The sequence below is a fragment of the Pectinophora gossypiella genome, chromosome 29 (assembly GCF_024362695.1).
Source record: "Pectinophora gossypiella chromosome 29, ilPecGoss1.1, whole genome shotgun sequence".
Taxonomy (NCBI): Eukaryota; Metazoa; Arthropoda; class Insecta; order Lepidoptera; family Gelechiidae; genus Pectinophora; species Pectinophora gossypiella.
In genome coordinates this window covers 1,632,845-1,647,804 of record NC_065432.1, presented here as the reverse complement: position 1 = coordinate 1,647,804, position 14,960 = coordinate 1,632,845, and the positions used below count along the sequence as shown (strand labels likewise).

General features: G+C 37.1%; 2 protein-coding genes across 3 annotated transcripts; one reads left to right on the top strand and one right to left on the bottom strand.

Moving 5' to 3' along the window:
- Nucleotides 1-694: 694 nt before the first annotated feature.
- LOC126379627 (gametocyte-specific factor 1 homolog) lies at nt 695-9,208 on the bottom strand. Of its 2 annotated transcripts, none has more exons than XM_050028460.1 (4): nt 9,011-9,208; nt 7,401-7,572; nt 5,571-5,699; nt 695-4,866 (listed from the first exon to the last, which is right to left on the bottom strand). In XM_050028460.1, exons 2-4 carry the CDS (start codon nt 7,569-7,571, stop codon nt 4,726-4,728), a joined length of 441 nt encoding a protein of 146 aa, XP_049884417.1. In that variant the 5' UTR covers nt 7,572; nt 9,011-9,208; the 3' UTR covers nt 695-4,725. The 2 variants fall into 2 exon arrangements, with proteins under 2 accessions (XP_049884417.1, XP_049884416.1); XM_050028459.1 differs by having other exon boundaries at nt 9,015-9,206.
- An 851-nt stretch (nt 9,209-10,059) lies between these two features.
- On the top strand, nt 10,060-14,917 carry LOC126379505 (inactive peptidyl-prolyl cis-trans isomerase shutdown-like). Its single transcript, XM_050028286.1, has 6 exons — nt 10,060-10,200; nt 10,483-10,599; nt 11,686-11,834; nt 12,910-13,025; nt 13,204-13,406; nt 13,684-14,917. Exons 1-6 carry the CDS (start codon nt 10,148-10,150, stop codon nt 14,423-14,425), a joined length of 1,380 nt encoding a protein of 459 aa, XP_049884243.1. The 5' UTR covers nt 10,060-10,147; the 3' UTR covers nt 14,426-14,917.
- Nucleotides 14,918-14,960: the final 43 nt, after the last annotated feature.

The window sequence follows — 14,960 nt, the reverse complement described above, 5'->3', positions numbered from 1 at the left end:
TTTATCCTGTAAAATGACATGTAAATTAGGGTGTTTTTTGAGGAGCTCGGTGGCGCAGCGGTAAACGCGCTGCAACTTTCGCAAAGGCCGGTCATAGGATGGGTGACCACAAAAAAAAAGTTTTCATCTCGAGCTCCTCCGTGCTTCGGGAGGCACGTTAAGCCGTTGGTCCCGGCTGCATTTGCAGTCGCTAATAACCACCAATCCGCACTGGGCCCGCGTGGTGGTTTATGGCCGGATCTCCCTATCCATCCATAGGGAAGGCCCGTGCCCCAGCAGTGGGGACGTTAATGGGCTGATGATGAAACTTTATTATTATATAGATATATTATAACAGGTTTTAAGTGTATAATTGAAAGTATGTATTAAGTTTGTAGAATATTTGTAAAATTGATATTATTATTTGTTATTGTTTTTAAATATGTATGTATGTATGCCGGAAAAGGTAGTATTTGGTGATACTCAATGAAAAATAACAGCTGTTTGTAACCTAAATACCATGCACAGAATAAATTTCATTTCATTTATTCTATTTTTGAATAATTATGTACCCGAGTAATGAGAAAATAGGTTATTATCAGGTTAAATCTGCACAACGCCATCTATATTGTTTTTGGGGAACTTAGCCTGGGAACTTCCCCATTCGCGCCGCATGCTAATAGAAAATGTATGTAGGACGAAATAAAATACAACAGACAGGTACTTTATTATTTATTTTCTTTATCATTTTGTCATTTTCATAACATAACATTTGACGAGCTTTAGGCTGCGTTTCCATTGACGCGGAGATGAGCGGAGATGTGCAGGAATCGACCATTCACCGTGAGGGAGAGAGTGACAGAGCGTCTTCGTTTTTCGCTCTCTCGAACGCTGTGATTGGTCAAATCCGCACACCTCCGCTCTTCTCCGCCCATCTCCGCGTCAGTGGAAACCCGGCCTTAAAGATTCATTGGCGCCAATTCTGGTAAACAACAACTTATTTTTTTTTAACTTGTTTATCTTCTTGAGGAAAGGCAAAGGCAAAGCTGAGTATGCAGCCATACACCAACTTAATTACAATTCAGTTTTATAGTTGTAAACCAAGAATTATGAACTAGCTGCATCTCTTTCTTAAATTTATTGAATAAATGAAAATTCGTACCAAAACGCTTTGTACGACCGGATAATATCCTTACAAACACCGACCAAGTGCAAATCGGACAAACGCACGAAGGGTTCCGTACCACTGGCTAGGTAAACAACAGTAGGTAGTGATATCCAGCAAAAAAGGGCAATAAAATCTCGTTTGTTTTATGGGAGCCCCTATTTTCTTGTTTTTACTGTTGATTGTTACAGCTGCAACAGCGGGCCTAGCACCGTAAGCACGCGACTCTTTCTCGCCGCGACAGAGATCGTCTGTCTCTTTCTGTGCAGTACTGTGAAAGAGTGACGGGTGACGTATGCCGAGGCGAGAAAGAGTCGCGCTTACGGTGCTAAGCCGGCAGATATACCTACATAATTTGTGAAAATTTCAACTGTCTAGCTATCGCAGTGCTTGACACACAGCCTATATAATTCCTGGTGACAGACGGACGGACGGACATACTTTATTCTTTCAAAGAATGAGGCCTTAGTAATAGGGTCCTGATTTTACCCATTGGGTACGGAACCCTAAAAATCTCAAGAACTTAACTGTTATCATCTTATTAAATAAGAATTGTCCAATACAAGTAAAAATAATCTTAGAACGGTAACTTTCTTAATTTTCTATCATTTTATTTTAGACTTAAGTGTACACTACAGTGTAGTGCCCGTATTCTACATAATTATCAAAAATATAATTATATTATACAGGGTGTTAGTGACATCGTAACGAAATTTCCCACTCCATACTTTTGCGACGGAAAATTCCACTTGATATCAACTCGGAATCATAGCCTGAATCCATCAAAGTTTTCGTTACGATGTCACTAACACCCTGTATATATTTAATACAAGTATGTATTTACGAATGACTAATGAGATTTTGTCATTAACAGGATGATATGAAAATATATTGTTTCAGGTTTACGCGGTTATTATCATAATTAAAACACATAATACCGGGTTCTTACCGCGTTATTTATATGAGACACTCAATATTTCAACACTGTTGCAAGCAGCGGCGTAGCGTAGTGGGGGCAGGGGCGGCTCTTTTTAGGGGGCGGCAAAATTTCACAATCTATAATATATATAAAAATGAAACCAGTTTTCCGTTGTCACGACATAACATAAAAACGGCTTGACCGATTTGCCTGTTTTTTTTTTGTAGTTTACTAATAATCTGTACAAGGTTCTTACGGAAAAAAATATTAAGAAAATCTCTCAGAAAGATTGAAAAATGTACATTTAATTTTGCATATTTTAAAAAACGCGCGGAACGAATATAAACGTCATTCAATTTAAAACAAAAAAATCGGTGGTACCTAATTGGTACCATTGGCCTCGGGCGGCCGACACCCACGCTACGCCGCTGGTTGCAAGTGCCATGATCACGTGACGACTTCTTCTATCGTGTGGGTTGTGAGGTGAATTACCAACCTTATCAACCCTGGTGTCAATTCTTACACATCGCATATCTCGAGTTTACTCCAATGAGGTTAAGTAGAGACTTCACATTTTCGTATTATTATGTTGGCAGTATGACGTGCTCGACTCCAGTGAGAAGTCCTCGAGTCGAGGACTTAAATAGCAACTTAAAATACCAAAATGCTCAGCTGAGGCAGAGTTGAGGGGAGGAAGTTTCGAGTTAACATCTTAAAATACGTGTGTGACACAGCCTATTTCAAAAGATACACCCCTGTTACATTTTTCAATCACGCGCTGACAAAATTAGTGCGGACAGAGTTTAGAAAAATCGACCTTATTATTAATCTTCTGTTTTTCTTGCAGCTACTTTTCCCCGGCTATACGGGTTGTGAAGCTGCAGTAGTTTTAGGCGGATGAGACGTTCGTTATGTAAATATTGACGATTCAAAGTATAACAATGTTACCTAATAAAGATATTTTTGAATTTTGACTGCACTGTGGTCGTTATATGACTGATCCATATTCTGTTTACCAAATAAACACAGTGGTTAGAGGTCAAAAATTTGACGAACAGTACAACGCTGCAAATAACGATCATAGCACAGTAATAAAAAAGGTCGGTTTTTCTTAGAATCGTAAGTTTGACGGATGATTTTAAGATGCAATATTCGTCATAGAAAAATGTAGTGTTCTGTCAGCTACACTTCCCATAAAAAAAATCGAAACGCTTCGATAAGGATCTTTTCAGGATTATCATAAAAAAACACCTCCACCAACCTGCAGTGGAGCAGCGTGGTGGAGTAAGCTCCATACCCCCTCCGGTTGATTGACGGGAGGCCTGTGCCCAGCAGTGGGACGTATATAGGCTGTTTATGTTATGTATTATAAAATATTAAATACTACTTAAAGAATATTGAATAATAATATATTGGAATACAAAATAAATGTGTGCTACATTTATTCATTCATGCCAAAACGAAAAAAAAACATTTATTATACAATTAATATTTTTGAATAGGAATTTAATTCTTAATTATTTAATGTTACAAATTCCAAATTCAATGAATATCGAGCATTGTTGAACAAAAATTAGAAATTAGGTATCTATTTCGATTATTTTTTGATGAGAAGTATAAGTACAGTTAAAGAGATGAAGCGTTGTTTCGAATGACGGTTTTGAGTGTCAGAAGAGGATAGAAAAAGTGCGTCGCGGTGTGTGTTGGCAACACCAACCAAAATATTATAATTAACACCTACATACATACATAAACTCACGCCCGTAATCCCTAATGGGGTGGGCAGAGCCACAAGTAATCAAAAACAACTTGCAGCCACTGTTGATACGATGTCGTTAGCTGGATATGATGAACCTTTTTTTATTATAATTAAAGCACATAATAACGGGTTCTTACCGCGTTTAAATGGGGATACGAGACTCCCGATATTTCGGTCCTCCCGATATTTCCCGATAACCCGTTATTATGTGCTTTAATTATGATAATAACCGCGTAAACTTAAACAATATATAACCAAAATATTGTTTCTTTTTATTCTTTAAGGTGGTAACATGTAATATCTCTCTTCCTGTGCATTAAGATTATAATGTGCATCGTTTTCATAACTGCCGCGGCGTTTTATTAATAAAACCCTAGCAAGTGCCTGCTTCAACACAACACTATTTGGACTCGTTCACTGCTCATGTAATCTCTTCCTGTGCTAAGATTACGTTGGTTGCGTTTTTTTAATAAAACGCGCGAGCAGTTATGCAAACGATGCACACCGTAATCTTTTTTTTTTCTCTTTGTATTGCACAGGAAGAGAGATATTACATGTTACCACCTTTTTTTTTTTCTTATTTTTAACGAGGCTTTGAACACCCTGTGTGATCATGCCAGCCTCATAGGTGCTTTCGTGTACCTATCCCTTAGGCAAGGGATTGGTCAACCAGATAATATAAACTAAAAGCCTTCCTTGATAGTGGCTCTGCCAACCAGCAATTGACTTCTCCGTTGCCAAGAGAAATCACACCCTGAGAGCGAAAAACCTTTCTTCGCACGTCTATATTTCGGGCACATTCCAACAAAATATGGTAAAGGTCATCGATGTTACCACCTTAAAGAATAAAAAGAAACAATATTTTGGTTGGTGTTGCCAACAGTGTGGCTTAAAACCTCGCCTCTACTGGTCTTCCTGCGGTCGATAAGTTTTAATATTCTCCATTCTTAGCTTCCTACGCTCCGCTGGCGCCAAGCCCCTGGGCTTCACGATGATATTGCTGGCTTTCTTACTCAGGTCCGGTTTGTAGGAACTCACATTTTCCTATTGGAAAGAAAACCAAAGAATTACAACAAGTTTATGGTCCGGCATGGAATAAATACTACTACTTTTATGGCTTTGCACACGTCTTAAAATTGTATTTTCTTTTAATTGCTTTCATTTTTTTTCTCATATAGTTTAAATTTATTTTTAATCACTTTTGGTAGCTTGTAATTGGCCTATAGTTATTAAGTCATATCATATGTATTGTGAATAATGCTGTAAGCTTCCCTAAGACAATAAAATAAATACAACATACATACATTTTTTCATTGTCATAAAAAAAATATAATTTGCTAATATTGACCTCATTAACATTATAAAAAAAAGATTAAAGTTTTAAGAAGAAAGTGATATTTTATCTTGCTTTCATTATAAGGGCTATCTATCTAAATGTTTGCAATATAATGATGCCAAATATTTGATTTTAAGAAATAAAAACAATCGGAATGGAATTGTATAGTTTTTTATTTAATAATTCTACTTAATCACCTGAAAAAGATCCGTAAAAGATCCGCGTGAAAAGTAACGGATACGGATTTTTCTTTTATCTTGGATATCCACGGATATTCGGAACATCATTAATACATATTAGTACTCGTGACCGTTAATTTTTTTTATTTTTTGGGTTATGCCTGGAAAGTCCCTCATTGGGGTAGACAGAGGAACAAAATTCAAATTTAAAAATAGAGAATGAATTGACTCACATCATCCCAGTTCTCGTCGGTGGATACTGGTGCCGGAATGATCACTTCTGGAGCCCGAGCTTCATCATCAGTCACATAGAGTTGGCTTTCAAACAATATCCTTTTCGTACAAACATTTTTTACATGGTACTGGAAAACAGAGACAACATATTGTTTTTAGTTAGATATAGGCCGAGTACTCGTTTGATACTCGGTACTCTGCGTACTCGGCGGGTTTTTTGATACTCGTACTCGGCCGAATAACTCGATTATTTGATAACGAGTAACGAGTATACTTTGTTTAAGAAAAGCAATATATTTAGGTAGATCAAAAAGTATTTCAACAATCACGTGTCAACAATCACTGATCAGGTACTACACACTGTCAATCGTTAATTAACAAACTTTTTCAATTATTTATCCACTATGACGCGCAACGTGACGTGTCTGTTTGCAAATAATCAAGTTACTAGTACAAACATCCACTCCCCATTTTAGGGAAGCGTCCCCGCTTCCCCTGTTAGAGAGAGACAAAAAGATACCTATGTCACTCTCTATCCCTTCAACTACCTTCGCTTAAAAAAATACGTCAATTCGTAGCTCCGTTTTTACGAGAAAGACGGACAAACAAATAGGCAGCCCACTGCTGGGCACAGGCCTCCCCTCAATCAACCGGAGGGGGTATGGAGCATACTCCACCACGCTGCTCCAATGCAGGTTGGTGGAGGTGTTTTTACGGCTAATAGCCGGGACCAACGGCTTAACGTGCCCTCCGAAGCACGGAATCATCTTACTTTTTCGGACAATCAGGTGATTCAAGCCTGAAAAGTCCTTACCAAACAAAGGACAGTCTCACAAAGTGATTTCGACAATGTCCCCATCGGGAATCGAACCCAGACCTCCAGATCGTGAGCCTAACGCTCTAACCACTAGACCACGGAGGCTGTTAGACAGATACCCATACACTTTCCAATTTATAATGTTACATTCATTAAGTGTTTTATGGCTTTTTACTGCCGTGAAAATTCCCGAAGTGGGAATATTCCAGTCACAAGTACTAATATGTACACTTTGAAACCATGTCACATTAACTTTTTTGACAAATTACACTGTTTATCTCATTAAATGTCAAATATGATAGTGCGACAGGGTTCTAAAGTGGGTACATGATATAGCTCATGACTGTGCCCCTAGCAATGAGAAAATGATAATTACTGTGTTAAACCTGAACAGCGCCATCTAGGGTCATTGTGCTGGTTTACGGCCTTTTAGTGGAGTAAGTAAGTAAAATCGTTATTTCCTCTACAAATAATAAAACACATGGATACATAAATACATACAAAAATACAATATTTATAGAGGCTGGAGCCTAAACTAGGATACCCCGTGTTTTAGGACTCCAGGCCTCCAACACAAGAAAGTCATGGTCAAGAAAAAATAACGAAATATAAAAAAAAAGTTTTTTTTTTAAATTGTTAGACTAAATCATAAAACATTTCTTAAAAAGAAAATATCAAATCTATAAATGCTTGTATGTGTGTGTGCGTGTGTGTGTGCGTGCGTGCGTGTGTGTGTGCGTGCGTGTGTGCGTCTCACTTCTATTTAATTATGTCGTCGTATGTTTCGTCATAATTAAAATTCTGTAACCATACAGCTACTGATTTTTTACATTGGTAAATGTTTAATGTAGTATGGCACTTTAAGCAATATTTTCTATTAGTTTTGATATGTAGGTGGTATTCTAATATTTTTTAATGGATGACACATACCTATGATCAAGTTTTAATTACAACATTCCAATTACTGAATACCTATATGGTTTTTTGTGTTGTAGCCTAGAAGTCAACTTACATCAAGCTCAACATCGTTTACAATATGAGTGGCATCTAATGGGCACGAGACCTTGTTACAGTTCGGATATTGCCGACGACACTTCTGCAGGTGGACGTGGAAACGGTAGTGCTCCACTTGATGAGCCTTGTTGTAGGGGCAGCTCATCATCGCATGCGGCTCCGGCTCCATTCTGATGACATATAAAAGGTATATTTTGAAATTTTTGTATTCAATTTAAGGAAAAAATAGTTTGAGGTTAACTTTGTTCGTTATCATAATTAAAACACATAATACCGGGTTCTTCCCGCGTTAATCAGGGATATGAGACTCCCGGTATTTCAACACTGTTGCAAGTGCCATGATCACGGAACGACTGACACTAGTGTTGCCGATCGATAGCGCCATATCGATAGTTTTCGATCGAACTATCGATAGTTTACCAAAAAACGATAGTATCGATAATTAATCGATAGTATCGATACTATCGATAGTATCGATAGTATCGATAGCTCATTTTTGGCGATACTATTGATAAGCAACGATAGTATCGATACTATCGATAGTATCGATAGTTAAAAGATGAAAAACTATCGATAGTATCGATACTATCGATGGTATCGATAGTTAAAAGATGAAAAACTATCAATATTATCGATACTATCGATAGTATCGCTCTTCGATATTGAGCAAGCTATCGATACTATCGATAGTATCGATACTATCGATAGTTTTGTACGATCGATAGTGACCTTAATTTCGATAGTATTGTAAAAAAAAATCCTATCCACTAACTTAACAGTGTCTCTTTAAACTTTAGAGAATTGCCTACTTCAAAACCAAACGTCCACTGCAAAAACACCCACGTAACATAAAATATATTAAATACGAGCTTTAAATGGTGTGAATTGTTCCACACAATGCTACATTCAATACTATCGAAATTAAGGGCCCTATCGATCGTACAAAACTATCGATAGTATCGATACTATCGATAGTATCGATAGCTTGCGCAATATCCAAGAGCGATACTATCGATAGTATCGATAGTATTGATAGTTTTTTGTTTTTCAACTATCGATACTATCGATAGTATCGATACTATCGATAGTTTTTCTTCTTTTAACTATCGATACTATCGATAGTATCGATACTATCGTTGCTTATCAATAGTATCGCCAAAAAAGAGCTATCGATACTATCGATACTATCGATAGTATCGATACTATCGATAGGCCTATCGATTGGGTAGATGATTTTGGCTGTTTACTATCGATAGTAAAACTATCGATTTTTCGGCAACACTAACTGACACGGCAAGAACCCAGTACCTACTATGTGTTTTAATTTTGTATCCGTATTTATAATTTGCAAAAAGACTCAAGATTCTAGAAATTTCGCATTCACGGTAAAACTATTGACTTCCAGTGTTCGAAAAACTACCCCATTATCAGGTAATATTACAATTTTCGTTGTACCTTCAATTTAATTTATTCTCAGGCTGCAACATTTTAAGACAAGAATCTTGTAAATACATACACATAAATACAATCGAATTAATAAATAGAAAAACCATTAAAGTATTATAGGTAAAACTCATACTAACATATTCAAGAAAACAAATCACTTACATACCTCGCTTTTGTAATAACTGGTTTTCAGGTAGTATAAAAGTTTCGACGGAAATTCGTCGATAATGTCTTAAAGTTAAAAATTAAAGGGAAAGGCAATAATAATCCAAACGATTAATCCAATGCTTTTCCCAGGATACCTATGTCGTAACGAACGAAACCAACTCAGCAAGAAATCTGAAACTGCCTCCAGAAGTCCAGAAAAATTTACTACAAATGTCAAATGACAGACAGAATTGACAGAGAACGAAATGAATGAAGAAATAAAAGAACTGCAAACTGGAAATGTAATGTTGCCAAGGGAAAATAAATGTGGATTGAAATATACAAACTGTTGGTGGTGGTGTGGTAGAAATTATTATTCGCATAATGCTGCCTCCACACCAACTAAGCTAAAACAAATAAAATAAGAAAAATATTTTATGCCAACTGCGCTTTCATTCGCTGTCTTTTAACGCCATGGCATCCTTTTACAACGAAAGTTAAATTATATTAGCGAATTTCCATATCACGAATGCCCATCGAACGTCGAATCGACACGAGTTTTGGTTTTCCCCGAAGGGTAAGGAAAAGCAAAGGGAACTATGCCCATACAGCCATGTCTTACGTATTTTTTTTCTTGATGATTGATGAAATGATGAAAGATGATGATGATGAAACCTAAGCCCCCACCCTCGGAGTAGACTCCTACTCCGAACCCCAAACGAATTAACTCAAAAGTCCGCATAAACTTTCGAGTTATGAAGCGGCTTCCTGGCACGAAGCGAAAATAGGCAGATACACTTTGTTTATTGAATACTCCGATATAATAACACTCGCGAATGTCTTCCGACTAACTTAATGCGATCATTAACCACAAAACACCACTTCGTATTAATTATTTAGATTATTCAATGAAGAAAGCAACTGTCCCGTTCCCGTCTCCCGCCAAAAAGCCCCGAATCGACACGAAAAAACGAAACTAAGAGTGTATTGTGTATACACAGCTTTACTTTTTCAAAGTTCAAAATTCGCTAGCTCTCGCTCACTCACTTGACTCATTCATTCATTCTGTTCGCGGCTTATTTTTTTTTTAATGAATTTGGGTACACTAATATTTATTTTATTCATGTTATTATAATTAAATAATCTTAAATAATGGACGACGCATTTAAAGATCCCGTACAATTTTCTAAAGGAATAAACCTGAGGTATTTATAGTTTTTGATTATTTCCAACCTCAAAATCGAAAGATGTAATTTTGTAAAGTTTTCAAACATTCACGTTTCGAATTAATTTCTTGCATACAACCGAAAGACGAGGAAATATGTAAAAATTAAGAGAAAGTGGTGGTTTTCTCCTTATTGTGTGGGTTGTGAGGTGGAATACCAGCTTCATCAACCCTGGTATGAGGGTTATAATTGAGCCGTCAAAGGCCCCTGACATTGCTCATATAGGGGTGGAGATAGAAGCTAATATTATTATGTTTTCAGGGAGCTAATGAACTCAGGCACCGAGTTCCACATAGATATGGATTTCAAAAAGCCGGGAGCATCGGAGATAAGTACTGATGATGATCTGTTTGCTGTGGATGATGACGATGATGATAGGTAAGGAAAGGAATTGTAAGGATTGTAGCCTTTAAATAAATTCATAATTAAATAATAAGATGAGATTTTTTAGGTAATAAATTAATTTTACTAATAATTAACTAATAAATAAAATAAAAATTATTATTTATTTAATTAATTATTATATTTTGTTACTTTTTATAAAAAAATAGTTCTCAAGATCTTGTTAACACAACTGCATATATGTAGTCTGTTGACTGATCATAGTTAAATCAGGAAAAAAAATAACTCGTTAGATGGCACTTAACCAACTATGTTACTGGGCCATTGCCAAAATGCCAAGGATAGAAAAAAACTTGAATCTTTAGGAATTATATGGTTTCCTTATTTTTGCACAAATCCTCGAGACAAACACTTCTCTTATTCTCATTCTCTCTGTACATTCTGATAAGATTCCGTTTTCTTACTTTGTTATCTGTTTATTAAGTTTGTTTTCAACAAGAAAGAATAACGTCTCGTTCCTTGCAGTAACCTACCAAGTTCAGCACCATCTATCCAGTAGCTAGGAAAAAAAATAAAAAGAAAATCTCTCATTGTCATGTCTTATGTATTTTTAACATAATAGAAAGAGTATGTTAAGCTGTTGATCCCGGTTACTACTTACTGATGTATGTAGTCGTTACATGAGTCAAGGGCCTTTGGCGGCTCAGTAACAACCCTGACACCAAGGTTGATGAGGTTGGTAATCCACCTCATAACCCACACGATAAGATAATATAAATTAATGTTAATGAGTGACTTTCTAGACTACGTTCCGTTCTTATAGTAAGTTATGTACCTTCATGTATCTACCTACATACCTATATGTATGTTATGTATGTTCATTTTACCTTATTCGTACAAACTCAGCAACCTAATTGTAATTTGGTTCCCCAAGATACAGGCTGTGCCTAGTTTGGGGACCTCTGCTCAATTTTTAAGAGATGGATTTATTTGGGTCTAAGTTTGAATATATCTCTGTATTTATAATTAAATGAATGTACCTAATTAAGTCCTATATCGGATACAATAAACAATATTTTCATTTTTTTCATTTCATTTTCATTTTTATGTGTTTGGTGACAGTGATTCAGAAGATGTGCTCAAGATCTTAGAGGACAAGACAGACAACCTGATGCTGTCCTCACCAGAATATCATTCCTTCGAAGAACTAGCCAAGAAGATGGTGGACTGCGAACCTTCAGGGAATGTTAAAGTCCTTATTTTGGAAGAAGGTAATAAATTAATTTCCTTTAATTAATAAGTAAACGACGGTAAACGCGCTCGGTCTGCGATTGTTGAAGTTAAGCAACTTTCGCAAAGGCCGGTCATAGGATGGGTGACCACAAAAAAAAGTTTTCATCTCAACCTCCTCCGTGCTTCGGAAGGCACGTTAAGGCGTTGGTCCCGGCTGCATTAGCAATCGTTAATAACCACCAATCCGCACTGGGCCCGCGTGGTGGTTTAAGGCCCGATCTACCTATCCATCCATAGGGAAGGCCCGTGCCCCAGCAGTGGGGACGTTAATGGGCTGATGATGATGAATTAATAAGTTAGGTACTTTTTAGGGTTAAAAAACGGAACCCTATTACCACACCACACACTTCATACAAAACGCCTCATTTTACACAGACACTACACATTGATGTAATCGTACACGCGCAATTGCGTGTGTGACGTCTGACTCTCATATAGGGTTGCCATCCGTCCGGGTTTCCCCGGATTTGTCCTAGTTTAGAGGGAATCCGGAGAGCGTCCGGGGAAGGTTTCATTTGTAAACCGGGTTTAACAAAATAAATGAACAAAAAAAATTCGGGCCGCCCGCGAAGCACGCACTATCAATCAATAATACTTTATTGCACAACGACATATACAGAGGACATAAACATACGAATAAAAACATAAGTACAATAGGCGGCCTTATTGCTAAATAGCAATTTCTGCCAGGCAACCTTAGGGCACTATGCTCGCACGCACACCACGTTCAACCGACGAACCAAGTATATTCACACCCAAATATATGTTTTTGTTTAATATTTTAATAAGGTTTTGTTTTCTTATTTCAAGAATCAAAAAAGCATTAAACAATTTTTAATATGATTCTGTTTTGTTAAAATAATGAATTAATAAAAAAATATGATTTATGACATTTTCATCTGTTTTTTTATTACATTGAATATGTTTAAAAGATCTTGTTAACATTTACGGCTTTCGGACTCTAAAGTCCGGGGCTTTACGTCCTGTTTTCCAAATTTTAGAGACCCATACCATACTAGGGGGATGACTCGCCTTTTATTTTCTTACGTCCAGGTGGCGGTCCGCTGGTGCCGCTGGACGCCGAAGTAACGATCCACTATGCAGCTTATTGGGAAAGAGCTAGCATACCGTTTGACTCCACACTTACTATGAATTGCGGGTCGCCCAAGGTAAGCATTATTCTCTAACTCAATTGAGGTTATTAATTCATTCACACAATCATTTTACAATTAACAGCTGTCAATCATACGTCCCTTTCCTTTTCTACGTATAAGAAAATGACAGGTGTAACTTAAAATTAAATTAGATAGTGTCTCCTGGAATCAACACCGATATTTCTCTCAACAGCACATCCGGCTCGGCCAGAGCGCGGTAATCCCTGGCCTGGAGATTGGCTTGACGACGGTGAAGGGGCCGAGCGCCCGGTTTCTCCTGCTGATACAGCCCAAGGCGGCCTGGGGGCCCCTGGGAGTGCCCCCGCGCATCAGACCCGAACCTGCGCTATTTGTTGTAGCTCTATATGCTGTGAGAGACGCTTATGCTGGAGCCAGGTGAGTTACTGACTGGTTGACTGTGTAACTGACTAATAGACTGGTTGACTGTGTAAGTGACTGGTTGACTGTGTAAGTGACTGGTTCACTGTGTAACTGACTAATAGACTGTAACTGACTGGTTAACTGTGTAAGTAACTGGTTGACTGTGTAACTGCTGGTAGACTGTGTAACTGACTGGTAGACTGTCTAATTGACAGGTTGACTGTCTGTTTGACCGACTGACTGGTTGATTGTCTAACTGGTTGACTGATTAAAATTATCATATTTGTTTCAGATTTAACGATTTGCCGTCAGAAGAGCAAAGAAAATTTGAAGTAACAACACGAACTGTGAATTCCCTTCACGGTCACTCAAAAGAATTATTTAAAAAGAAAAGATATAACAAAGCCATAAGGAACTACCAACAATCTGTATCAGTTCTAAACTTATCCAGACCACAGAACAAAGATGAAGAAAAAGAGGTGAAGAGATTAAAAATAAACGCATTTCTTAACTTAGCCGTTTGTTTCACCAAAATAGAGAAGCCCAAACACGTCATAAGAATGCTAGAGTGTCTAGACTATATTACTGACACCGAAAAACACTGTAAAGCATTATTTTACTACGGAAAAGCGTACGAAATGTTAGGAAAAACTGAATTAGCCATACAGTATTACCAAAAAGCTTTAAAACTAGAGCCTAAAAACATAGACATAGGAAAAGCACTAAATAATTTAGACGGTTATTTAAAAAGTTCTGAAGTAAAAGTAAAAGAACTGTGGCAGAATGCGTTTAAAGTAGATGCCGAGGCAAAAGAAAAAGTAAATGTCGACGAGGATTTCCAAAATGGCGTCAAGGAGTTGTTGGAAGATTTGGCGGGAAGTAACGAATACGCCCGTTTTGATCTACCACCGGGGTTGAATGGTAATGAAGTTGATTACGTGAAGAATCTAGCTGAAGAATTTTCAGGGCTCACAGTGTTTGAAGAAGGAGAAGGGAAGAAGAAGAAAGTGACAATAGTCAAGAAATTGGTTTAATTAAGTGGTGGGAAATATAAGCTCTCAGACTAGTGTTAAATTCTCGATAGCTGGTTAAAATAAGACAAAGCCCGAAGTTTAGGGAATCGCGTGTACTGTTCACCGTTAGAAAAAAAGGTATATGTTACAGTATTGCCATGGATAAAAAATAATTAAACAAAACATGGTTAAAACAACTAGAGAAGTGCGAATCTTTTCGGTCTCTGGGATCCTGGGGTTCATGACATAAAATACGCGTTAGGGCCTTTTTTCTGTCGTGTCAACGTATGGGTTAGGTTAGGTTAGCTACGTTTCATTGATCGAGAAGTCTGATTTTAATTATTTCTAAATTCACACACAAGTGTGTGTGTGTGTGTGTGTGTGTAGATGTTAGTGTGTAAGCGAAAATGTGGAATGGCATTCCTGTGTACATACTATATTTTATAGTTTTATTATTTTGCTTTTATCCAAATATAAAGCAAATGTGATAATTAAAATATACCTCCTACATTATGTTGCTTTTTATTATGTAACAGATATGAATTTTGTGGAAAAG

What these genes read in the sequence shown, in the direction of transcription:
- LOC126379627 (XM_050028460.1), bottom strand. Translation starts at nt 7,571, where the DNA reads ATGGAGCCGGAGCCGCATGCGATGATGAGCTGCCCCTACAACAAGGCT. An exon ending in TAAACGATGTTGAGCTTGAT is followed by an intron (nt 5,700 to 7,400) that starts GTAAGTTGACTT and finishes TCTGTTTTCCAG; the next exon opens with TACCATGTAAAAAATGTTTG. An exon ending in CCGACGAGAACTGGGATGAT is followed by an intron (nt 4,867 to 5,570) that starts GTGAGTCAATTC and finishes TCTTTCCAATAG; the next exon opens with GAAAATGTGAGTTCCTACAA.
- LOC126379505 (XM_050028286.1), top strand. Translation starts at nt 10,148, where the DNA reads ATGGACGACGCATTTAAAGATCCCGTACAATTTTCTAAAGGAATAAAC. An exon ending in TCTAAAGGAATAAACCTGAG is followed by an intron (nt 10,201 to 10,482) that starts GTATTTATAGTT and finishes TTATGTTTTCAG; the next exon opens with GGAGCTAATGAACTCAGGCA. An exon ending in GATGATGACGATGATGATAG is followed by an intron (nt 10,600 to 11,685) that starts GTAAGGAAAGGA and finishes GTTTGGTGACAG; the next exon opens with TGATTCAGAAGATGTGCTCA.